Below are 26,566 nucleotides of genomic sequence, written 5' to 3' on the forward strand. Positions count from 1 at the left end.
GTTCCCTCCCTCAGATCTCATAGGGAGTATCGGACTGTGTACTTTGTGGCAAACTGCCTTCAGTGGATGTTAGGGTGAATGATTAAAAGAGGATAAACTTGGGACATTATGCCCCAGTGGTAGGATACAAAACAGTAATAGCTACGGACAAGGACAGAGGGAGGTGGAGAAAGAGGAGGGAGGACACGTGAATCTGTCAGGGAGTCTAGAGGAGCTGATGACGACGCTACATCCGGACAGTGTTCCTGTTCTGCTAACGTTCAAAGCCCACCTCCTCAATCACTAGACAGATAGGCACAACCAGAGATGTTTGACTCTAGCTAGCTATTCAGGAAACTCTAAAGAGGAAGTGGTAAAATGTGACCTGGCACGGTATCGGCTCTGCACTGTGTAGGCTAAGAGCATCAAAAACATAAACAGACAACTCAAATGACAGACATAATTTAACAACTTTTTCTGCCCTTGAGGGGGAATTTGTCTTGACCTGACCAACACAGGAAATTAACAGAAAGAATAAAAGCCATTAATGTAACTCAAAGAAAAAAAACAATACTTGGAGGAATCATGGAGAAGAGACTGAGGAATGAACATCCAAAGTGATTGTGAACAGAAAGACATCCATTCTCCTCCTCTGACGTTGAATTTGAATGGATTTTTAAAGAAAGCAGAACTACAGAGCTTGAAACAGAACATGGTGTGGAGGAATAAAATTAGAGGAGATTGGTCTAGGACAGACGATTAAGGGAACGGGATGGTGAGACTATACAGAAGAGTGAGCAACAGGAATATAGGGATCAAAATGTAAAGAAATAAAAAGACAGTATGAAAAGAGAGAAAGAGAGATGGACAGATTGAAATTCTTTGAAATTCATGAGAAGAGCATTAGGTTCACCCAGATGCTAGTAGTCTGAAAAGACTAACTGGGGGAGATGGATAGATTCATTTAGAGAAGGTCATGTGTGTTGTACCTTTGATGAGCAGCCGGTCCCTGATAGAGACCCTGTGAGAGGAGTCGGAGGGGCCCCCAGGGGCCCTGCCAGTCTTCACCCCCTCGTCCCTCTTCAGCTTACTGGCCAACGTCAGCATGGCTACCCTTCGCTCTCCTGAAAACACACAATAACAGCAGTGGATCAGTGTGTGACATGATGCATAAGAGACAGGGATGTAGTGATATTACAATAAAACATGACCAATTCAGAATAGTAGTAGACTATAGACCATGATATACACACACAACATGAAAGGAGAAATAAAAGAACGAAATAAGCACTCAAATTCCTGAATACACTTCCCTTTACTTGATGTTCACATTACATGAAGTTAAGTCTTGCCAGAGCGTGTACAGGTGCTAACTGCTACCCACAAAGCCCTTTGTCCACCAGCGTGTGGCTGGATGTGTTAGTTGTGGCTTCTTGTCCCCTGCAGGCCCAGTGGAATTGGGACACTCAGCACACCTGGGACTCAAAAAGTCACTGCACTCCCAAAAGACACTGCAGCAACTAAGTTGCTGAGAACAGCAGTGGCTGCTCAATCACATAACCTGATGACTTATTCATGCAACTGCAACATTCACTGTCGATAGGAACTACATGTGGTGTGAAACATGTTTGATAGACTGGCACAGTGGCACACCTCATGGAATTCATCCAAAAATCACTTCTCTTGGCCGCTGGCACCCAGAACCCAAGTCAGCTACTTGATGTTAACACTGTCATGCAAGACCACAAAATCAGTGGTATTCAGTTATAACAAGACTTCTTTGTGGAGCTACCTTCCTTTGTAGTTTCTTCAGTGCAGTTACATAGCCTACATAAATAGAGTTTTAGACAGTTTAATAGTGATTAGTCATTTAAGTCAGAGTTAATTCAAGCATTACTCTAAAAGACAAAGCCCATGTCTGATAGCTCCTCTGTGTGTTTTAATGGGCTGAACTTCCTTAGGCTACATTCTACCACCACAGGGAAGAGACCAACCAACCAGCACTTGACCTTCGGCCAACAGAAACACTATTGTCCAAAATAACAACTCTAGCTAGCCTCTTACACCTTGCATTCCCTTTAGGTGTGCAGTTGGATATAGGTTAGGTGTAAGCAATGTCCCAGTGGCTTGGGCAGGAGGCAGGCCAGGGTAAAGGCATAGAGGTTAGGTGTTGTTTTCAAACAAAGTCCCAACAGTAACCATTTCTCAAGTCAGTCCTTATGGACCCAGATTAGTCCTAGCCTAATTCATGTTTGTCCCAGGCATACCACAAAACGACATAACTGCTTAAAAACATTAAGGGGAGAGGTAGTATTAACTTCCCAGCTGTTCCCGCCTTTGATCACAATGAGTAGACTAATCCCAGCCAGTCTAATTAAGAGGGAATAATAAAGTAGTTTACACTGATTAGGTGTTCTATTTCCAATTAGACTGACATTGAGAGAGATGGTACACAGGGCTGCAGGCACTCTTTAAGGGGTACGGAGACGATTGATTTGGAGCGTATCGCAGTGTTGCAATGTCATTTTTCGTCACAAAAAGGGCAGCTTCATGTACTACTCTCCGACATTCAACCTACAGTACTCCTGTGCGTATGAAAATTGCCATGCGCTGTATCATTCCATTTAGAAGTGATTCATACGTGATTCTAGGCTACTTTGAAATGTAAAAACAGTTGTAGCCCTTTACTTTTTCTTCTATGTGACAAAAAATGACATTCTATTTTTAGCTGATATGGGAGCGAATACATTGTAGCAGCATAACAAATTGGATAATGTTATAGGTCACGCTGGAGTCGTTCCACCTCCAAAAGCACAAGAAAGAGCAGACACCATCTAAGATTGTTTCTGTAGTTAGAAACAAATAACATTTGCATTCCTGGAACATTATTTTGTTGAAATATAATTTGATCCAAGAAATTAAACTGATTGAACTGAAATTGGCTATTTTAATTTATAGGACTCACATAATCATCAATATATAGTACCTAACATCCGATTTGGACCATTGGTCTAATTCTTCCCAACAATGAGGATTCTAATAAAATGATCAAAAGCCACCAACGGACCCCACACCAATCCCACCCCAACAACCAGTATACAGTATCAGTTATGTCTCCATGTCATCCTTCGTAATGTAATCCATGTGAAGCTGGTGATGGGGTTTTTTCCGTTTGGAGAAATTAGCCATTGAAGTCGATTGCATTATTTAACGCAAGTGTGTGTTAAAGTACCATGTTTTTTTGTGTCCGGGACTTAATTTGTGTCTGGGAAATGGCACCTCACTGTGTGGTTGATTCCCTTAAAAAAAAGGTCTAGATTAGTTAGACCATTCTTGACAAACAAAACCATTAGGCTACAGCAGATCTAATGGTTTCAATATTATGGCCTCTAATGGTTTTCAATGGTAAAAGTCCCAAACAGGCCATGTATAGTGTTTTGCAATGGTATTGGGTTGGGTTTAAAGAGATACTTCAGGATTTTAGCAATGAGTCCCTTCATCTACCTCCCCAGAGTCAGATGAACCCATGGATACCATTTTTATGTCCAGTATGAAGGAAGTTAGTGGTAGTTCGGTGAGCCAATGCTAACTAGCATTAGCGCAATGAATGGAAGTTTATCTGCTAGCATTTTCTAATAATTGAATTGAAAAACAAATGACTGCCATGCAATGATTTATAAATGTATTATTTTATTAGGGTTGTCAACATATTAGTCACTAGCTTAGTTATCCATCAAAGTTGTAAATTATCCAGTGGCGATTTTATGAATTGTTCAGCAGTCTTATGGCTTGGGGGTAGAAGCTATTGAGGAGCCTTTTGGTCCTAGACTTGGCACTCCGGTACCGCTTGCGTGTGGTAGCAGAGAAAACAGTCTATAACTTGGGTGACTGGAGTCTGACAATTTTATGAGCTTTCCACTGACACCGCCTATTGTATAGGTCCTGAATTGCAAGAAGCTTGGCCCCAGTGATGTACTGGGCCGTTCGCACTACCCTCTGTAGCGCCTTACGGTCAGATACCGAGCAGTTGCCATACCAGGCGGTAATGCAACCGGTCAGGATGCTCTCGATGGTGCAGCTGTAGAACCTTTTGGAGGATCTGGGGACCCATGCCAAATTTTTTCAGTCTCCTGAGGGGAAAAAGGTTTTGTCACGCCCTCTTTAAGACTGTCTTGGTATGTTTGGACCATGATAGTTCGTTGGTGATGTGAACACCAAGGAACTTGAAAGTCTCGACCCGCTCCACTACAGCCCCGTCGATGTTAATGGGGGCCTGTTCGGCCCGCCTTTCCTGTAGTCCACGATCAGCTACGTAGTCTTGCTCACATTGAGGGAGAGTTGTTGTCCTGGCACCACACTGCCAGTTCTCTGACCTCTCTATAAAAGTCGTCTCATCGTTGTCGGTGATCAGGCCTACCACTGTTGTGTCAACAGCAAACTTAATGATGGTGTTGGAGTCGTGTTAATGCCATGCAGTCGTGGGTGAACAGGGAATACAGGAGAGGACTAAGTACACATCCCTGAGGGGCCCCAGCGTTAAGGATCAGTGTGGCGGATGTGTTGTTGCCTACTCTTACCACCTGGGAGCGGCCGGTCAGGAAGTCCAGGATCCAGTTGCAGAGGGAGGTGTTTAGTCTCAGAGTCCTTAGCTTAGTGATGAGCTTCGTGGGCACTATGGCGTTGAACGCTGAGCTGTAGTCAATAAACAGCATTCTCACATAGGTGTTCCTTTTGTCCAGGCGAGAAAGGGCAGTGTGGAGTGCAATTGAGATTGCGTCATCTGTGGATCTGTTGGGGCAGTATGCGAATTGGAGTAGGTCTAGGGTGTCCGGGAGGATGCTGTTGAAGTGAGCCATGACCAGCCTTTGAAAGCACTTCATGGCTATCGATGTGAGTGCCATGGGCGGTATTGATTTAGGCAGGTTACCTTCGCTTCCTTGGGCACAGGGACTATGGTGGTCTGCTTGAAAAATGTTGGTATTACAGACTCGGTAAGGGAGAGGTCGAAAAGGTCAGTGAAGACACCTGACAGTTGGTCCGCGCATGCTTTGAGTACACGTCCTGGTAATCCGTCTGGCCCAGCGGCTTTGTGAATGTTGACCTGTTTAAAGGTTTTGTTCACATCGGCTACCGAGAGTGATATCACACAGTCATCATGAGTAAAAGCTATTGTTTTTTTTACACAAAGTTGCAAAGAAAATATTGTGATCCATTTAATAAACACAGGAAACCACTTTCACACTGATTTATGGTAAATGATGCATGCAACTGCAATGGCTCATTTCTCTAAACGGGAGGGGGGGAATAAAAATACATTTAAACATTTTTTAAAAAATCACCAGACTCACCAGGAATACGCTTCAAAGGATGTAAAAGCAATACTTCAAGCTGCAGCTCCATACTACTTGTCAGATATAGAGAAATGATACTGTAGTGGTTGTTGGGGTGGGCTTGGCATGGCGTGTGAGGGGGACCATGGGTGGCTTTGGACCATTTTATTGGATACCACACGTTTTACTAAATGGCAGGAAGAAGTTTGGTCCATATTTGATGTTGAGTACTACATTTGTTGAATATTACGTGAATCGTATAATTTAAAAGGGCTAAAAGTTGTCCACTGCTCCAAAAATCCGACTCCGCCCACAAGCGTAGATCAATTGAGTGAAGCTTGTATTGGCCTTTGGACTCTTGACTTTAATCAGCTTGTTTACTGTGTTCTCAGTAGTCAGCTTAGTCTCACAATGAGCAGATGGTTGGCATCATGCAGGTTTAAATCTCAGTCAACACACCTGGATGCACTGTTATCTAGGGCCATTGATGATGCTTGGCAGCAGAAGACAAACGGTCGGGAGGGGGTGCAGCACAGAGGCACAACAATACAGCGGCTCAGGCCGACCAGCTTGTAATTATTTGATGAGTCATTCGCCCGCTTTGAGACTGGCCATCCCGATAGGGTTATTCTCTTAGTTCAGCTCTGAGTGGCTGTCATAGTTGGCTAGTGGCTAGGACTGCTACCCAGAATAATTAAAATAGTTCAGTTTGATTTGAGGAGTCACTGACTGACTAGCTTACTCAGTTTCAAACAAAGGAATGTGTCTGAATTGGCATGCATTCATGCTGCACTAAGAACTGCAGTCAAGCCTGTTCCTGAACAAGTTCAAGGCAGAGTTTATACCAGACTATGATGAAGTTGTTTCAATCCATCAAATCATTCTTGTTCTGAATGTAAAAGGAACAACAACCACCAGGCCTGGGATGCCTGCACCTGAACCAGAATATCAACCCCAAAATCTTAAAATGAATAGGCCCTGCCGCCCTAGGCTGCCTGTGCCTATGTGGAGTGAGCGCTTGTTTAGAGGAGTGACTGAGAGGTCTAGGTATCAGATATCAGTGTGTCCATGAAATGTGCCCAGTATGACCCCCACCTGCTTCAGCTGTCACTGCCTGCCTGCCAGCACTACAGGGCAGGCTCACGTACTGTAGCTTTGTCCCCCAACAAGGGGATATTGGGCATGTAAAAACGGCTTGGTGGAGCCGTCTGAGCGGTTGGCTATAGAGTCCCTTACCTGCTAGTGACTTAATGCTGATTGACAAAATTTCTGACTCACTACAGGTTGTCCGGCAAGAACAAGGCAGATGTTCCATATCCAGAGTTTTATTCTCACCACCACACAGTTGTACACACATACAACAAAGAAGTAATCGTGTGGTTCTATAAAAGGAAAGAAAAAACAAAACCACATTAATGAAAGCTAATACAACTGGATCTATACATAGCCAACGATCTGTATCGGCCCAATGTCCCAACAGAATCTCTCGTTGCGGCACAAAGCTAGCTCACAAAGTGCAGTCTGCACAGGGCCTACATTTAGGACTAACTTAAAAGCCACTTGTCCTAGCTATGTTTACAGACAGTAATTCCACTGTATGTTCACAATAGATTGGTTGTTAATTTCCCATAGCACAGCTGACAGTTTCTTTCTGAATTTCATTGCATTGTACTTACTTTCCGGTTGGTCCTTTAGCAGGTAGGAATGTGAGATAATATATCAACAGGAAAGTAGAATTAAAAAAAAACATTTCAAAGCACTGGCAGTGCTTTCAGATTTCTATCACCTGAAGCATGGGCAAAATAAGAAAATACATGCACGCCACGCAAGGATACTTGCCAAGCTCGTGCACACGTTTAAATGGTTCTGCACATGCTTCAGGTGATAGAAATCTGAAAGCACTACCAGCGCCTTGAAAAGTTGATTGAATTATACTTTCCTGTGTAAACCACACAGACAACAGGTAAAGTAAGTTAAAATATCATTGTATTCAACATTCTGGCTTGTAGAGATCGTGCAAGTCAACTTTTCCCTGTTCCTAGCACTCATTTATGTCAGAAGTTGAATCCAATAAAATTCAACTTTGGGTCTCCAGGATACCAGTTTCTCAGCTAAATGAAAGCAGGGCAGAGCTGCACTGCACTAACGCAGGCAGTCAACAAGCTAAGACCCCCATATAGTTATGTGATGCCAGGATTATGCTGCTTTTGACAAATAAACAATAAGTGAAACTCAGTTAGGACGTAGTTAGGGTGTGGCAAGCAAGGAAGGGGAGACTTGCACAGATAGCTAAAGCATTGCTAGTTACACAGCAAGAAAACACTGATAAATAAAGTTAGCTAAGACTAGGTGTGACATCAGTGTAGTAAACATATTTAGCTAACGTTAACTAGCTAACTTTACACAATGTTTCCTGTGTTGTGTAGTAGCTAACATTAGCTACTGTAGTGCTAAAAAAGCAATGACATAGCTAGTTAACATATAAAAGCTAACTAGGTAGCTAGACAAGTGAATATTTAGGAAGCTACTTATTTAATCACTCAAGCAATCTAGTTAGCTATGGGTTTAGTTTAGCTAGCTAACTTTAGTAAACTACATAACAGCAACATAGCATAGTAGTTAAGATGTTAACGTTAGCCGCTAGAAACCTATGTAGGTAGCAAGAAACGTAGCTACCAACTGGCTAGCCAACGTTAGCAATCGAAATATGCACCAACTTTCAGTGTTACAATGTTAGACTGGGATGACAACTGGAGCAATTCATAAAAACACACCTAAGGGTGATAGCTATGGTTCTACTAGAGACATCTAGCTATATAGTTATTGTTTTTATCGAATGAAATGTCACTTGGCTTGCTAGCAAGCTAGGTGAACATGTTAGCTAATGTCTGCCCCGTTGTTTACCTGCTGTCTCAGAGAAACGCTTCCTCTACACCATAATCAACGACACTCGGAATTAAGCCTCTTGCTGCACCTGCAGCGACAGATTAAAACAAAATTTCCGTCGCCAAACAACCTCTCAAATATATAATGAGAAATGTTAATACTGAAATGTAAAAAAGCTGACAATCAGCTGTAACAACTCTGCTGCCGGTGTCATTAACGGAAGTGCAGAGATTGTTCCGTTAGTTATTGTTGTCCGGCCAAATATCTAATGAAAACATTGTTCCGCTAGACAAAGAAAATGAAATAGGCAACACAGTTGGGCAAAATATGTAACACATCATTATTATGTTATGTAGACAACACAATATTTTATTGTTTTTTAAATGGTAAGATGATTAATTGTTGGAAAAATATGCCACCATGTTCATCATGGCTTTATCTCACAATATGTTGTGTCATTTTCAGCACAGGATAAATTTCAGTAGTTGTCTGTTTTACAGTTCCAGCTTGCAGTCACAGTCGACAACTGAATGCATAAAACAGAACCGGAAAAGTCATTCACATAAAAGACATGAAATCGCCCAAAGAATTGTTTTGTAAATTATGGTTTCTAGTTACATACCATGTTAAGATTCAGATCAACTTTATTATCCCACCAGGGGGAAATTCATTTGGTCATGTGCTTAAAGAGAAGGTACACAAAACATGAAAACACAGAAACTACACAATATAATTCATTCAAAGTGCCATAGCTAAACATTTAAAGTGAAAGTGCAATATACTGTGTACTCGAGGGACCAATAGACTATCATCTATTACACAGCCTAATGGCAGTTGGAATAAAACAGTCCCTATATCTATCCGTTTTAATTTACTTTGAAGGAGTCTCTTTCCCCTTGTCCGGCTGCTGTTGTGACTGAATTTTGAATGAAGAGGATGAGTACTGTCCTGTAAAATGCTTTCATGTTTTAGGAGGATGAGTTTTGTGTACAGGTTGGTAGCTGATTCTTGATCTATACCAATTATCCTTCCCACTGTCTTAATCAAGCGCTGAAGCTTGACTTGGTCTTGCACTCGCATGTTTAAAAACATGCATATCAGACCAAAGGACAGCACACTCTGTTTTATTTAACCTTTATTTAGCTAGGCAAGTCAGTTAAGAACAAATTCTTATTTACAATGACGGCCTACCAAAAGGCAAAATGCCTCCTGCAGGGATGGGGGCTGGGATTAAAATTTTATAAAAATATAGGACAAAACACACTTCACGACAACAGAGACACCACAACACTACATAAAGAGAAGACTAAGACAACAACATAGGATGGCAGCAACACATGAAAACACAGCATGGTAGCAACACAACATGACAACAACATGGTAGCAAGACAACATGGCAGCAGCACAACATGGTAGCAGCACAAAACATGGTACAAACATGATTGGTTACAGACAATACAATACATCACGCGAGGCAGCCACAACTGTCAGTAAGAGTGTCCATGATTGAGTCTTTGAATGAAGAGATGGAGATAAAACAGTCCAGTTTGAGTGTTTTTTGCAGCTCGTTCCAGTCGCTAGCTGCAGCGAACTGAAAAGAGAAGTGACCCAGGGAAGTGGGTCCTTGGGGGACCTTTAACAGAATGTGACTGGCAGAACGGGTGTTGTATGTGGAGGATGAGGGCTGCAGTCGGTATCTCAGATAGGGGGTTGTGATGCCTAAGACGGTTTTATAACCCTGCAGGACAGATTTATAGAACATTTGTAAGACATGGCAGTCGACTTTATAATGGTTCAGTTTGCGTTAAAAAAAAACATTTTCTGTTGCAATTTCTTCATCTTTGCAAAGGCACAGTCATTTAATTTCAGTTATTGTCTATTTCAATTCCAAGATACTTATTTGTGGTCACTTTATCGACTGAATCCCCATTGATCTTCGTAGGGGGTAGTGGAGTTTTGTTTCATCTGAAATCAATTTCCTTCTCTTTTGTTTTCTTAACGTTTATTTCAAGAAAGTTATCTGCGCACATTTTGCAGTTTTTCTGTCAAAACATTGAACAGAGGCTTGGTCTGGGTGGAGGAAACCCACAACAGCGGTGTCATCTGCATATTAAAAAAACCCTTTGGTGCCTTATTGCTATTATAAACTGGTTACCAACATAATTAGAACAGTAAAAATAAATGTTTTCTCATACCCATGGTATACGGTCTGATTTACAATGGCTTTCAGACAATCTGCATTCAGGGCTCGAACCATCCAGTTTATAAATGTTCTGATAAACTGGGTGGTTCAAGCCCTGAATGCTGATTGGCTGACAGCCGTTGTATATCAGACCGTATACCACAGGGATGACAAAACATTTATTTGTACTGCTCTAATTACATTGGTAACCAGTTCATAATAGCAATAAGGCACCAAAGGGTTTGTGATATATGGTAAATCAACCAAGGCTAAGTGTATGGACCGAAGTTGGAGATGAGAAGCATGTACAGGGAGTGAACATTTAATGGAAAACGGACATCAAACAAAACAAGAACGGCGTCTGGATGGGGGAACAAAACGACAATACGACAATAATGCTGACACGGGGAACAAACTAAGGAACAGACAGATATAGAGGGGGGCAATCAACAATGTGAAGAAGTCCAGGTCCAATGAGCGCTGATGCAAGTAATGATGGTGACAGGTGTGCGTAGTGATCGGCAGCCTGGCGCCCTCGAGCGCTAAGGAGGGGGAGCGGGTGCAGGTGTGACACTAAGGGCTGTTTCCAGGCACTCCGCGTTGCGTCATGCATAAGAACAGCCCTTAGCTGTGGTAAATTGGCCATATGTTCAGTGACAGCTGGAACATCTTCTGGAACATTTAAGCGAGATGGTCTGCGCATGCCTGAAGTGCCTTGCTGCTGACGCCGTTGGTACCATATGATTATCGTTGATTGACACGTTGAAAGTATTGCTTGACGTCATTCACAGAGATCTGTATATCAACAGCTGGTATGCTGTCTATACTGTCCAAGGCCACTTTCTGCTGCGATGTAAAATCACACGTCAAACCTACAGTCGTGGCAAAAAGTTTTGAGAATGACACAAATATTAATTTTCAAAGTCTGCTGCCTCAGTTTGTATGATGGCAATTTGCATATACTCCAGAATGTTATTGTAAGGGCTGTCTTCGTCGTCTGACGAAACAGAGAAGTCATCGTCTGAGAAAGTGGACCAATACGCAGCGGAGTTAGTGTTCATCATTGAAGTTTAATTTACTAAAGAACACTACACAAAACAAAACAAGAAAACCGACAGCCAAACAGTCCTGTCAGGTGCAAACACTAAACAGAAACAATTACCCACAAAACCCCAACGGAAAAACAGGCACTTATGTGTGACTCCCAATCAGCAACAACACTCTACAGCTGTGCCTGATTAGAAGCCACACGGCCAAAATCAACGAAACAAACCAACATAGAAAAATGCACATAGAACGCCCACCCAATGTAACACCCTGGCCTAACCAAAATAACGAACAAAAACCCCTCTCTATGGCCAGGGCGTTACAGTACCCCCCCCCCAAAGGTGCGGACTCTGGCCGCAAAACCTGACTCTGAAGGGGAGGGTCCGGGTAGGCCTTCTACGGCGGCGGCTCAGGTGCGGGACGTGGCCTCCGCTCCACCCTCGGCGTCGCCCACTTAGGTAGCGCCCCTGGCCACGCCGGAGGACTGGCGGGCGACCTTGGCTGCGCCCGGCTGGCAGGCGATTCTGGTTGCGCCCGGCTGGCGGGCTCCCCTGGCTGCGGCTGGCGGGCGGCGACGGCTGCGCCCGGCTGGCGGGCGGCGATGGCTGCGCCTGGCTGGCGGGCGATTCTGGTTGCGCCCGTCTGGCGGGCGACCCTGGCTGCGCCCGGCTGGCGGGCGGCGATGGCTGCGCCCGGCTGGCGGGCGGCGATGGCTGCGCCCGGCTGGCGGGCGGCGATGGCTGCGCCCGGCTGGCGGGCGGCGATGGCTGCGCCCGGCTGGCGGGCGGTGATGGCTGCGCCCGGCTGGCGTCTCTGGCTGTGCCTGGCTGGCGGGAGGCTCCGGACAAGCGGGCGGCTCTGGCGGCTCCGGACTGGTGAGCGACTCTGGCGGCTCCGGACTGGCGGGCGGCTCTGGCGGCTCCGGACTGGCGGGCGGCTCTGGCAGCTCTGGCCCAGGATTCACCAGGCTGGGGAGACCCACTGGAGGCCTGGTCCGTGGAGGCGACACAGGAGAGACCAGGATGGGGAGACCCACAGGAGGCCTGGTCCGTGGAGGTGGCACAGGAGAGACCAGGATGGGGAGACCCACTGGAGGCCTGGTCCGTGGAGGCGGCACAGGAGAGACCAGGATGGGGAGACCCACTGGAGGCCTGGTCCGTGGAGGCGGCACAAGCTTAACCAGAATGGGGAGACCCACTGGAGGCCTGGTTCGAGGAGGAGGCACAGGATAAACCGGGCTGTGGGGGAGCACTGGAGTTCTGGTACGTAGGCTCTTTACCCACACTCCAGGCTGAATGCCCACTTTGGCCCATCACGGGCGGAGCGCAGGCATTGGGTGAACTGGGCCCTCCCAGCGCTCTGGAGACACAGTGCGCAGAGCCGGTGCAGGATAACCTGGACCGAAAAGGCGCACCGGAGACCAGACGCGCTGAGCTGGCACAACCCGTCCTGGCTCGATGCCTGCACTCACATGGCACTTGCGGGGGGCTGGCCTATAGCGCACCGGGCTATGAACGCGTACTGGGGACACCGTGCGCTTTACCGCATAACACGGTGTCTGACCAGTACTGCGCTGCCTCCTGTAAGCACGGGGAGTTGGCTCAGGTCTACCGCCTGACTCCTCCAATCTCCCCATGTGCCCCCCCCCCAATTTTTTGGGGGGGCTGCCTCTCGTGTCTGTTGCGCTCCCTTTCCTCATACCAGCGCCTCTCAGCTATCGCTGCCTCGCTCTCCCACTGCGGGCGGCGATACTCCCCAGCTTGAGCCCATGGTCCCTTTCCGTCCATTAATTCTTCCCATCTCCAGGAATCCTGAACGTTCCTCTCCATCTTCTCCAAAGTCCATGAGTCTATATTACTTTCCTTCTCCTGGTGCCTCTCCTTCCTCTGCTGCTTGGTCCGTTTTTGGTGGGTAATTCTGTAAGGGCTGTCTTCGTCGTCAGACGAAACAGAGAAGTCATCGTCTGAGAAAGTGGACCAATACGCAGCGGAGTTAGTGTTCATCATTGAAGTTTAATTTACTAAAGAACACTACACAAAACAAAACAAGAAAACCGACAGCCAAACAGTCCTGTCAGGTGCAAACACTAAACAGAAACAATTACCCACAAAACCCCAACGGAAAAACAGGCACTTATGTGTGACTCCCAATCAGCAACAACACTCTACAGCTGTGCCTGATTGGAAGCCACACGGCCAAAATCAATGAAACAAACCAACATAGAAAAATGCACATAGAACGCCCACCCAATGTAACACCCTGGCCTAACCAAAATAACGAACAAAAACCCCTCTCTATGGCCAGGGCGTTACAGTTATGAAGAGTGATCAGATGAATTGCAATTAATTGCAAAGTCCCTCTTTGTCATGCAAATTAACTGAATCCCCCAAAAACATTTCCACTGCATTTCAGCCCTGCCACAAAAGGACCAGCTGATATCATGTCAGTGATTCTTTCGTTAACACAGGTGTGTGTTGAAGAGGACAAGGCTGGAGATCACTCTGTAATGCTGATTGAGATCCAATAATAGACTGGAAGCTTCAAAAGGAGGGTGGTGCTTGGAATCATTGTTCTTCCTCTGTCAATCATGGTTACCCGCAAGGAAACACGTGACATCATCATTGCTTTGCACAAAAAGGGCTTCACAGGCAAGGATATTGCTGCCAGTAAGATTGCACCTAAATCAACCATTTATTAGGTCATCAAGAACTTCAAGGAGAGCGGTTCAATTGTTGTGAAGAAGGCTTCAGGGCGCCCAAGAAAGTCCAGCAAACGCCAGGACCGACTCCTAAAGTTGATTCAGCTGCGGGATCGGGGCACCACCAGTACAGAGCTTGCTCAGGAATGGCAGCAGGCAGGTGTGAGTGCATCTGCACGCACAGTGAGGCGAAGACTTTTTTAGGATGGCCTGGTGTCAAGAAGGGCAGTAAAGAAGCCACTTCACTCCAGGAAAAACATCAGGGACAGACTGATATTCTGTAAAAGGTACAAGGATTGGACTGCTGAGGACTGGGGTAAAGTCATTTTCTCTGATGAATCCCCTTTCCGATTGTTTGGGGCATCCGAAGGTGAGCGCTACCATCAGTCCTGTGTCATGCCAACAGTAAAGCATCCTGAGACCATTCATGTGTGGGGTTGCTTCTCAGCCAAGGGAGTGGGCTCACTCACAATTTTGCCTAAGAACAGAGCCATGAATAAAGAATGGTACCAACACATCCTCCGAGAGCAACTTCTCCCAACCATCCAGGAACAGTTTGGTGACGAACAATGCCTTTTCCAGCATGATGGAGGACCTTGCCATAAGGCAAAAGTGATAACTAAGTGGCTCGGAGAACAAAACATCGATATTTTGGGTCCATGGCCAGGAAACTCCCCAGACCTTAATCCCATTGAGAACTTGTGGTCAATCCTCAAGAGGCGGGTGGACAAACAAAAACTCACAAATTGACAAACTCCAAGCATTGATTATGCAACAATGGGCTGCCTTCAGTCAGGATGTGGCCCAGAAGTTAATTGACAGCATGCCAGGGCAGATTGCAGAGGTCTTGAAAAAGAAGGGTTAACACTGCAAATATTGACTCTTTGCATCAACTTCATGTAATTGTCAATAAAAGCCTTTGCCACTTATGAAAAGCTTGTAATTATACTTCAGTATTCCATAGTAACATCTGACAAAAATATTTAAAGACACTGAAGCAGCAAACTTTGTGAAAATTAATATTTGTGTCATTCTCAAAACTGATGGCCACGACTGTACAATAGAAACTTTTCAAACGATTTGCAAAAGCAAGGTCATTTTCGACAGTCACACAATGTCTCTTTGGTTTGTAGCCTGTGAGGGTATTTACATTTTAGTCATTTAGCAGACGCTCTTATCCAGAGCGACTTACAGTAGTGAATGCATACATTTCATACATTTAATGAAATGCATTTTTTTTGTTTTGTTTTGTACTGGCACCCCGTGGGAATCGAACTCACAACCCTGGCGTTGCACACACCATGCTGGCGTTGCAAACACCATGCTCTACCAACTGAGCCACAGGGAAGGCTACCAGGCTCTCGAAATGTCTTTGTCCTTGAAAAGGTTTTCTAATTTGTCTTTGTATGCTGCCGTGCACTACTTGATTTTGCTTTGATTTGCCTCTAAATATTTTTCATTTCCTCTTTACTGCCACCTGATTTAAACATTTTTTTTTCTGGTTGAGGAGCTCTTTTAATTCCTAAGTTACCCACAGTTTATTATTGGGGAAGATGTTGACTTTCTTTTTGAATAACGAGATCCTCACAGAAACGTATGTACTCAGAGACGGTATCCGCTGCCTCTTCCAGGTCATCGGCGCTGTCCGCCAGGACCGCCCAGTGAGTGGACTCGAAACAGTCAAAAGAGATAAAAAAAGTAAAATTGTTAGAAAATGTAAATACTTTTGTGGGAAAAAACCTTGCTTCTCCCCACCCATTCACAAGAACTTGCAGCCTCAGCTAACTTATACACACTGGAAATTACCCAAACCTCACAATGCTACATAAGCCTACTATATTCACACACACTGACACAAGACTTGCAGTGTTTGGGTTTCTGTACCAATTAGCCTATGTCAGTTCTGATTCCCAAGCAACAGTGCCCTCTTGCTCTGACTGTCAAGGCCCGCATTTGGTGTCTCATGAATGGTGCTTCACTGTCTGTTAGTGCCAAGTGATACCTTTTTTGTTTTACCCAAGTGTTACAGGCAGCAGAGCTAAATAAAAACTCAGAGATTATGAATAGGAGCAATCCAAGATCCAAATAAACCCCCCCAAAAAAAGATCCGCGAGCCAGCACTGCTTTTCTATGTTGTTTTTGCCACTTGTTGGAATCAGATGAAGATGTTGGAGAGCAGTGTTGTTATACTTGGAAAGATGTTATCAGGAGGCTGGCCAGCCAGTTCCTCTTTGCATTTCATATCATAGGGCATCTGCAGCAGAGAATCCCTCAATCCTGAACCGCTCGTTCTAACAATGACACCATGGTCTTCGGCTACCAACCCTTTCCAAAGGGATCATTTCTTCAGCAAGGCTGCCACCCTTAGTTTACATTTTGGGAATGCTGATAAGGGCCTCAGGGCAGTAGCTGAAACAATGTATTTCTTATCTCTAAAATCCCTATTTTTTCCATATCTGGCATGTGTACATTTAATTAAGCACCTATGGGGTTTTCAGCAGTATTCAGGCATTTCAGTCATTGCTGAAGTGAGGAACTCATACTTTGCAATTCAATCTATTTTCTTAAATGGGTCAAATGTTCACCAACATTGAATGAGATGTCAATGCTTTCCCCTCTATGTCATCATCAGTTCCATGATAGAGCTACTAGCCAATTGGCCCTCTCACAAAGAAAATACGACTTGGTGCAATGAGGGTCTGCTCTCTCTCTCAAACAACATGTGTTCACGACAAGTCAGTGTCTGATTAATGGCCATCCACTTCCACGATATACAGCCACAGAGCAGGCTAGGGGTCAGATTTATTATACATCTTTTGTTTTTATGCGTCAGCATTACTCTGAGGCCCCAATGACAATAAATATCCCAGAACTGAGGGTGTATCTATACATTCTTTACTCCTGTGGTCTGGTCCTGGTCTGGACTCATTCTGATCACCTGGTGTGACTGTGGCTCCAGAAGTGATGTGGGACTTTTGCCCCAGCTTGGCCCCTTATTCAGAGAAAGTATGGATGCGAAACAACCCGCTGTTCCCTGCCCTATATCACACACAAACACACAAGCACGCGCACACACACTTTCCATGCTTTGAGTGGGTGGACATCCGGCACAGCACACTACTTATTTTGGTCCAGGAGTGGAACCCACTCTCTATTGAATGTTCTGGTTGGCTATATTTTACCAAACATTGTGATGGACTCAAGGGGTATGGAGAGGCATATTTTCCTAAGGCAATGTTATTTACTGTTTCTTCTGTGAATGTTTCTACAGATGGAGGTAATTATGTCCCCCGCTATGCCCATACAGGTAGGACAAGCTCCTGTGAAATCCTCTCTCTCTCTACATCTTACCACACAGATACACACATGCAGGCTTATACACACAGAGATCTTCATTCATCACTATTTATATTGGTGATAATACAGAGCTGTGAGAGACTTTCCATGATATTGTATCATAAAAAAATATCTCAAAGGGAAAGAAAAATACAACAGATGATATGAGCGTATAACAATGGACAACTCAATGCTTGAATAAAGAAAAAAAGGAACCAAGGCTGAGCCATTGAAAAGAGGAGACTGACATTTAAATCAAATATATCCAATGAGGGATTATTTTTATTGCCTTTCGGGTCTGAGGCAATTGTATTCACTGAATTAATAAAAAGCATAAGCTAAACAAATAAAACCTCTGCAAAAATAAACTGTTTTCATCCTAAGAATGAATTATAGAACAGGGCAGAGGGCAAAGCTTGTTTTCACATGGTGAAAGGAAAAACCACATAGCAATTCTGCTATTGAGTATTTGCAGTTTATTTTTGAAATGATGATAACAGGCATGGAAACTTATTTTTCATACAGTCAGTGTCATTAGTCATGAACCCAAAACTCTTCAAACTTAATAGGCAATCAAAAACCGTATTTTGTCAAACTATGTTTGCCTATGGTATTTCTGCTGGTCAGACCACCATTGTGACATTTCAACACACTGTGATATACTGGCAGGCAGGGGAAAACAATTTTCATTATTTATACCCCAATGTGGATTTTACCCAAGTTAGATTAGAAACAAGCCAACCAGTGAGTCAGTCAACACTGCAGCCAACATCATTTCCTGCTACAAATGAAAGTCACCAGCACTCTCTCTTAGCTCTTCATCCATGCCAGGCTTCAGTTTACAGAATATTAAAATAGGAGCTATAAAGGCCAATGTTGCTTAGGAAAAGGGTAAGAAGATAAGGTCAGATCTGGGTGTAGACAGACCCCTACTGCAAATTTGGCTGATATGTGTCTCACCGTTTTCATTGTGTTTGCTAGACAGTGTTTCCACTAACAGGGGACAGGACAGCCCTTTAGAACAGTGACAGCTGTCTGTCATACAAGATTATGTTGTGACAACCTGATGAGGACCATAGTCTACTGGTCTAGGACCATAGTAAACCCTGTCTGTATATAAGATCATGGTCATAACTTCAGGATGTGGACTGTATCTACTGGTCTAGGACCAGGCTTTACCCAGTTGAAGAAGACCAGAGGTGGAGTGGTCTGTCACTTTGGGTCATCTGTGGATAGTGTCATACAGGATCAGAGTCAGAACACATGGCTAACACAGACAGATTCACTAACTGGCTAGCTACAACAACAGGAAGTAACATAGGTAGCCTAAGAAGTAATAGTGCTGTATAGGGTCTGTGTTATCACACTGAATAGTAGAATGTTTTTTACTGCACTACCATTTGCCACTGATACCTCGCTACTACTGAGAATGATAGTAATTAGTGTACAGCCTTGAGGTGGGCTTGCTTGTGAAGCCATTGAGCGAGCATCTTTCCGAAATGGAAATCAATCACAACGCGTCTGTCTGCTGTACAGATGCATACTGTAGTTATTAATCTGATATTCACAGTGGATTATCATATATATCCTGCAGAAAACATTGAGGGTGTATGATATTTCATTTAACCTTGTAATATAATTGTTTTCCATGAAACAAACGTTATATGTCAGGAAAAATGTAGACTTAATTCATATCACACAATATGGAAAATACATATGCATTGTTATCGCAGGTAATGGATAGAGCACCAAGAGAACCTTGAAATGACCAGCTAACTCCTCTGCCATGGGGAAAGTTGACACTAGTGATCAATGTAATGTATACTTGGGTAAAGAAACCTTTATATTGCCATTAAATATTACTACGATTATATCATCTGGTGCCACATTATTTCAGATGACAAGACCTCTCTAGTGGAATTCACATATTTTGTAAAAAAAAAAAAAAAAAGAAAATGAATCAGTAGGATATTTGATATGTAGAGCTAATATAAACCACAGACTATTCTGTTCCTCTAGGTCAGTGCATCTTCACTTGGTCCCACGGAAACTCCATTAATGCTTATCAAATGTAATGAAGTAGAAAGTGATGGTATGATCTGGCTCATAATCTGGACATGTGGACATATACTTCTCCAAGGCAGTCTGTGTGTGCGTGGGGAAAACATGGTTGTGTAGTTTCTGTAGATCACTGTGATTAAACACTGACCTCTAGTGACCATAGTTGGAACGGCACCATAGTCAGTAGAGCGCTAATTTCAAACACCCAGAACTAAAATCTCACATAATTGCATATGATTATGTAAAGGGATCTGTTCAGGAGAGATTATTAGAGCGCAGGTAGCAGCTACACAAATGTCATGGAAGCAAATCCAAAAAGACACATTCAATAATGGCAACAATAAAATGGCATGACAATATTTTGTAGCTAAAAGACACTGCGTCATTGGAATTTAGCAATTGGAAATAGAGAATTGTGTGATTGACTTCTCTCTCCTAGACAGAGGCATAAACATGCACAAGCACACACACACACAAAATGAAAACCCATGCTGGAAAGTCATCTAAACAAGCTTGTATCCATGAAGCAAAACCTCTAGAGACTGAAAGTGCTATGCTAGGTACTTTTCCCTGTATATACTATTCCCTCTGCTTTGAGGCCCAATGGCCTCTTGTTTCTGTGATGTAATGTTAACTGATACCTTGACATTTTTACACAATTACTAAGTATAAAAGTTCATATAACAGCACAACCAGCATCAACAAGGCCTTGGGAGGTTATGTTGTGAGGGACCAACCTGTGGGTGACGTCTGTGAACAGTCTCCTTGTCTCCTCTGGGTCTTTCTTTAGTAGTCCACGATAGGACTTGGCAAAAGAGCACAAACCGATCGGGAACGAGGCCAGAATTCGCAGGGAACTTTGTGATTTGGTTTGGTTCCTGAGATAATAGTTCAGATGGCACTGTTCCAGAATAGTATTGGTAGTTGTAGCTTTTATGTGCTCACCAGAGGGAAACATGCACGAGCTTGAGCAGACAATAGTCCCATTGTCCAGCTTGGCCCTTGGCCTAATTTCACTGTGTCCCCATCAAGAAAGGACTTTAACCCTACAGTCCCCATCACACTGTGGTTCTGACCACCCGTCAGATGGTCTTGGTAAACCCATGTCAACTTAACAGCGAATAAAAGGATTTTGTACCTACAAGTCTAGTAGGCCTACTTATACCAATGACTAATGTAAAGAGAGTTTGAGTCAACATTAGTGTCAGTCAAAACAAAACATGACCCTTGAGTCTAGTCCACCCTCCTCCTTTCCCCTCTGTGGTTGGCTCTGACCTGTAGGAGATGTTAGGGGTGGTGGCTCTGACCTATAGGAGATGTTAGGGGCGGTGGCTCTGACCTGTAGATGTTAGGGGGGTGGCTCTGACCTGTAGGAGATGTTAGGGGTGGTGGCTCTGACCTATAGGAGATGTTAGGGGTGGTGGCTCTGACCTGTAGATGTTAGGGGGGTGGCTCTGACCTGTAGGAGATGTTAGGGGCGGTGGCTCTGACCTTTAGGAGATGTTAGGGGCGGTGGCTCTGACCTGTAGGAGATGTTAGGGGCGGTGGCTCTGACCTGTAGGAGATGTTAGGGGGTGGCTCTGACATTTAGGAGATGTTAGGGGGTGGCTCTGACCTGTAGGAGATGTTAGGGGGGTGGCTCTGACCTTTAGGAGATGTTAGGGGCGGTGGCTCTGACCTTTAGGAGATGTTAGGGGTGGTGGCTCTGACCTGTAGATGTTAGGGGGGTGGCTCTGACCTGTAGATGTTAGGGGGGTGGCTCTGACCTTTAGGAGATGTTAGGGGCGGTGGCTCTGACCTGTAGGAGATGTTAGGGGCGGTGGCTCTGACCTGTAGGAGATGTTAGGGGTGGTGGCTCTGACCTGTAGGAGATGTTAGGGGTGGTTGGCTCTGACCTTTAGGAGATGTTAGGGGCGGTGGCTCTGACCTGTAGGAGATGTTAGGGGTGGTGGCTCTGACCTGTAGATGTTAGGGGCGGTGGCTCTGACCTTTAGGAGATGTTAGGGGGGTGGCTCTGATCTTTAGGAGATGTTAGGGGCGGTGGCTCTGACCTGTAGATGTTAGGGGCGGTGGCTCTGACCTTTAGGAGATGTTAGGGGCGGTGGCTCTGACCTTAAGGAGATGTTAGGGGCGGTGGCTCTGACCTTTAGGAGATGTTAGGGGCGGTGGCTCTGACCTGTAGGAGATGTTAGGGGTGGTGGCTCTGACCTGTAGGAGATGTTAGGGGTGGTGGCTCTGACCTGTAGGAGATGTTAGGGGCGGTGGCTCTGACCTTTAGGAGATGTTAGGGGCGGTTGCATGCTCCAGGGCAGTTGGGCAGGGATCACGTCGGTCCCCACCACCTAGGAGAAGTGAGGAGGCCAGGAGCAAGGTGCCCTGACTCGACCCACAGCCTACATCTACTGGCAGGTCAAAGGGTTGCATGCCCCTCTGTCAAACAGGACACATCAACATCACACACATGTATGTGACATTGTTAGTACATGCAAACATTTTTAAAGGCATGAGAATATCAATGGACTATCTTTTTCTGGTGCAAAAACATGTAAAAGCAGGAATGAAACATGCATTGATATACAGTATCAGTCAAAAGTTTGGACACACCTACTCATTCAAGGGTTTTTCTTTATGTTTACTATATTGTAGAATAATAGTGAAGACATCAAAACAGCCATGCTGGTTAAGTGTGTTTTGAATTCTAAGTAAATCATTGATGAAAATCACTGGTTTAATGTTCATTGTTTGTGTTTCTTGGCCTAAGCAAGTCTCTTATTCTTATTGGTGTCCTTTAGCAGTGGTTTCTTTGCAGCAATTCAACCATAAAGGCCTGATTCACTGTCTCCTCTGAACAGTTGATGTTGAGATGTGTCTGTTACCTGAACTCTGTGAATCATTTATTTGGCATGCAATTTCTGAGGCTGGTAACTCTAATGAACTCATCCTCTAATGTAGAGGTAACTCGCAGAGGTAAGTCTGGGTCTTCCTTTCCTGTGGCGGTCCTCATGAGATCCAGTTTCATCATAGCACTTGATGGTTTTTGAAACTGCACTTCTTGATATTTTCTGGATTGACTGACCATGTCTTAAAGTAATGATGGACTGTAGTTTCTATTTGCATATTTGAGCTGTTCTTGCCATAATATGGACTTGGCCTTTTACCAAATAGGGCTATCTTCTGTATACCACCCCTACCTCGTCACAACACAATTGATTAGCTCAAATGCATTAAGAAGGAAAGACGTTCCACAAATTAACAAGGCACATCTGTTAATTCAAATGCATTCCAGGTGACTACCTCACGCAGCTGGATGAGAGAATGCCAAGAGTGTGCAAAGCTGTCAAGGCAAAGGGTGGCTACTTTGAATACTTTTTTGGTTACTACATGATTCCATATGCGTTATTTCATAGTTTTGATGTCTTCACTATTATTCTACAATGTAGAAAATAGTACAAATAAAGAAAAACCCTGGAATTATTAGGTGTGTCCAAACTTTTGTCTGGTACTGTAATGTATTGCAATAATATTTGCCATTGTAACTGTAACAGGGTTGGTTATGTTTCCACTTGCCTCTAAAGAAATGTGTACTTAATGTTCAAGCATTCGTATTGGTTGGTTCAACTGATGACAATAAGGCGTGTTGTGATTGGCCCCGCTTGCAGATAGTGGGAGATCGCGAACGTCAGGTCTTCCCTGTATGAAAATGTGATGCAAGGGGTAGGTCACGTTCTGAATACTGTTTTATATTTTATAATGTGTACAAGTTTGCTGTACGTTACTGATTTATACATGTGTGGGTATATGGTACCTGTTAGGGATTGAGGGGCTTTCTGGGATGTGCTTTGGCATATGATTGCTGTAAATAAGTGTCTTAGCTAGCATACACCGTTGTAATGGTCACATAAGCCCACTGCTAACACAGTTGTCTTCATGCTACAGATTTTGCCATCGACAGCCATCAGTATCATTAAGCCCTGCACAACTACCGTGCTGTTTCCCATTTAACAACAGGAATAAATGATGCTCAACTGGGACCACTGGCTGATGTGATTTATTAGGAAAAAACACAACGCAAGGAGAGTAGGATATAAATCTGTTACATAACTATACTGAACAAAAATACAAACGCAACATTTTCAACAATTTTACTGAGTTACAGGAAGGAAATCCAGAAATCAGTCAATTTAAATAAATTCATTAGGCAGTAATCTATGGATTTCACATGACTGGGCAGGGGTGCAGCCACAGGTTGTCTTGGGAGGGCAGAGACCCACCCACTTGCGAGCCAGGCCCAGCCAATCAGAATAAGTTTTTCCTCACAAAAGGGCTTTATTACAGACTGAACTCCTCAGTTTTATCAGGCATGGTTACATGTGGTCTGAGGTAACAGCTCTGGTGGAGATTCCTGCAGTCAGCATGCCAATTGCATGCTCCCTCAAAACATCTGGCATTGTGACAAAACTGCACATTTTAGTTTGGCCTTTTTAATTGTCCCCAGCACAAGGTGCATCTCTGTAATGATCATGCTGTTTAATCAGCAGGAGATATGCTCACTAACAGTGAACTAAATTTGGATTGCGTATGGATTGGATCTTTTATTTCTGTTCATAAAACATGGGATCAACACTTTACATGTTACATTTACATTTTACATCCACAGAAGACCATAACCAAATAATCTGAGCATGCATATTCCATGGTATTTTTTTTTTTTTAGACAGTCTGCTACCCTGTAGCGGTGCGTTGGTAAAATCACTGGGGAAGCCAAGGCCCCCGTATTACAATCTGTGTTGTGATAACAGGTTATAGAGCACGCAGTGCAATTAATTCATATGCCTTGCGACCGTGATATATAGGCCTAAAGGCGGAGACAATAAGACAGTGGCAGAATATATTCAACCACACCTTTGTTTTATCACAAAACCGGATACCAACCTCTGTCCGGTGAAGTCCACAAAGAATATTGCATGTAACAGACAGTTACATGACCTACAGCATGGTCAAGCAAGTCAATGTTTCCGGCGTTTTCGGACCACTAAACAACGATTGATTTAGAACCAGTTACCGAAAGTCGCAAAGAAAACAGGAGCTGCCTCCAATATGCCAGCACCATTTAAACATCAAATAATCTCTGCCAAATCTAATACAGTGACCATTTAAAGATACCATAAACTATTTGGTCCAATCAACGTAAGCCAAATATGGTCACATGGTTCTGATTTCTGTGAGTGCAAGTAGAACAACACGTTCTCACCCTACTTGTAGAGAAACGCCAATGCAATCCACCTCTCATGTTGACGAAACGGTCTATCACTATGTAATACAGTACATGATTTAGGTTTTTTGTTGTCCTAGGCTAGCTCTCAAGCATTTTAGCCAGGTACCCTATCTTCCATCAATGGGCAACATTAGCTAGTTAAAGTTAGCCTTCTACGTCGAGCTACATATTGAACTTCCATCCTCTCAGGTCAGTAGTACAACAATGTATGAATTAATGTTTAGATCAGAATCGCCGTTATAAATCATTGGCCAGTACGGAGAATTAAGTAAAACCACAAGTCCAAATCCCTATCTACATCCATGGCTAATTTAGGAAAGGCCAATGTTTAGCTAGCTAGCGAAACACTGAAGAACAATAACACAACGAGATGCAACAATTCAAGTTGTTTCCGTCAATGACGTATGCGTTCAATTCGATTTGAAAAATACGACAAATCCAAGCTCGCTTCCCTTTTCTTCAGCCAGGACCATTTACACGTAGACAGGGGGCGCTGTTTCGCGCGCTCGGATCTTTCTTTTGTGAGATCCATTCAGCCTCTTGCGAATTGAAGGACAATTATGAGAGGCGAAAGATACATTATTCTATATTTAGATTATTTTCTAGGTATATTTTTGGGGGAAGCTTGGCTTCCATTGGCATCCATGAATTCACAACTGCTCCTACCTTTTATTCAGAAAGGACATGAACTCTTTGAGCTGAGGGAGACTATTTCCAGTAGGAGGCAGCATGCTCCATACCTTCAAACAGACGATTGGCCATGCCACTGAGCTATACTACAGGAAAAAAAACAACAGGAATAGGAAATGTATTCTCCAACCCAGAAATACACCTGCTATTCATAAGGTTTATACAAAAATTCAGGCAAGCTCTTTCTCACAGGGGTGTGGAGGCCACATTAAGGAATGTGATCACCAACACACTAATTTCAAGAGATTCCCTTACCTCACAGGGCCAGTTCCAGGGAAACCACTAGGCGCTTGGCCAGGCTAGTATGAGAGAGATAGAGAAAGGGGCGGTGCAGCGGCTTCATAAGGAATGTGGGTTGTTTGCTAATGAGGATGTTTATGAAGGGGGCCAGGGTTACATGGGTTCAAAGAGAGCTGTGTAGTGTGTCAGAACCAATAAGAAGTCCCCTGGAGACGGGATGGGAGAGGGAGGGATCAGAACCTTGTTTTCCTATGAGGTGTTTTCCCTGTTGTGATTGATGTGGGAAAATACAAAAGCCGGATGAGTTCAGTCTCCTTACTCAGATAAAACCCCTATTCCAATTGATCACTGAGCCATAGATCAACAACAGGCTTTGTACTGAGCTGCACTACCACTACCTCACTGAAAGAGTTAATCATAAACAGTCAATGTCTGAAGGACTGGTCCAAGAACCGACCAAAGGTCTTCTTTCAGTTTGCATAACGTTATGAATTTGGTTGAACCCATGCATACAGCATATTAAAAAGAAACCAACAGAAAATCTGGGGCAGTATGGCTGCGTTTAGACAGGCAGCCCAATTCTGATATTTTTAACAATCCCAACCACATCTTTTTCAGACCTGATCAAAAGACCAATTAGTGAAAAAAATATCAGAATTGGGCTGCCTAAGTATGAAGTGTCTCACATTAGGAGTGCTAATCTTGGATCACATACCCCCTTGTCCATGTTATATTTTTCATTGTGATCTAAAAGGCAAAACCGATCCTAAAATCCACACTCCTAATATTACTCTGAGACACTTGATACGGCCCTGAAGTTAAATAATGTTCAACATTTCCAA

General features: G+C 44.0%; 1 protein-coding gene across 4 annotated transcripts in view; it reads right to left on the reverse strand.

Moving 5' to 3' along the window:
• The window catches only part of LOC115160881 (NEDD8-conjugating enzyme UBE2F), a 96,609-nt gene extending 75,969 nt beyond the window's left edge, over nt 1-20,640 (reverse strand). Inside the window, exons 1-3 of one of the 4 annotated variants that reach the window (XM_029711380.1) lie at nt 8,214-8,423; nt 2,563-2,564; nt 969-1,103 (exon numbers count right to left, since the gene is read on the reverse strand). In XM_029711380.1, coding sequence (XP_029567240.1) covers nt 969-1,086 — 118 coding nt within the window. In that variant the 5' untranslated portion in view covers nt 1,087-1,103; nt 2,563-2,564; nt 8,214-8,423. Of the gene's footprint in view, nt 1-968; nt 1,104-2,562; nt 2,565-6,587; nt 6,692-8,213; nt 8,424-20,256 lie in introns of those variants that run through there. The other 3 variants (XM_029711378.1, XM_029711381.1, XM_029711379.1) reach the window with 3 other exon arrangements.
• Between the last annotated feature and the right edge of the window lie 5,926 nt (nt 20,641-26,566).

Source organism: Salmo trutta, chromosome 24 (genome assembly GCF_901001165.1).
Source record: "Salmo trutta chromosome 24, fSalTru1.1, whole genome shotgun sequence".
NCBI classification, from domain to species: Eukaryota; Metazoa; Chordata; class Actinopteri; order Salmoniformes; family Salmonidae; genus Salmo; species Salmo trutta.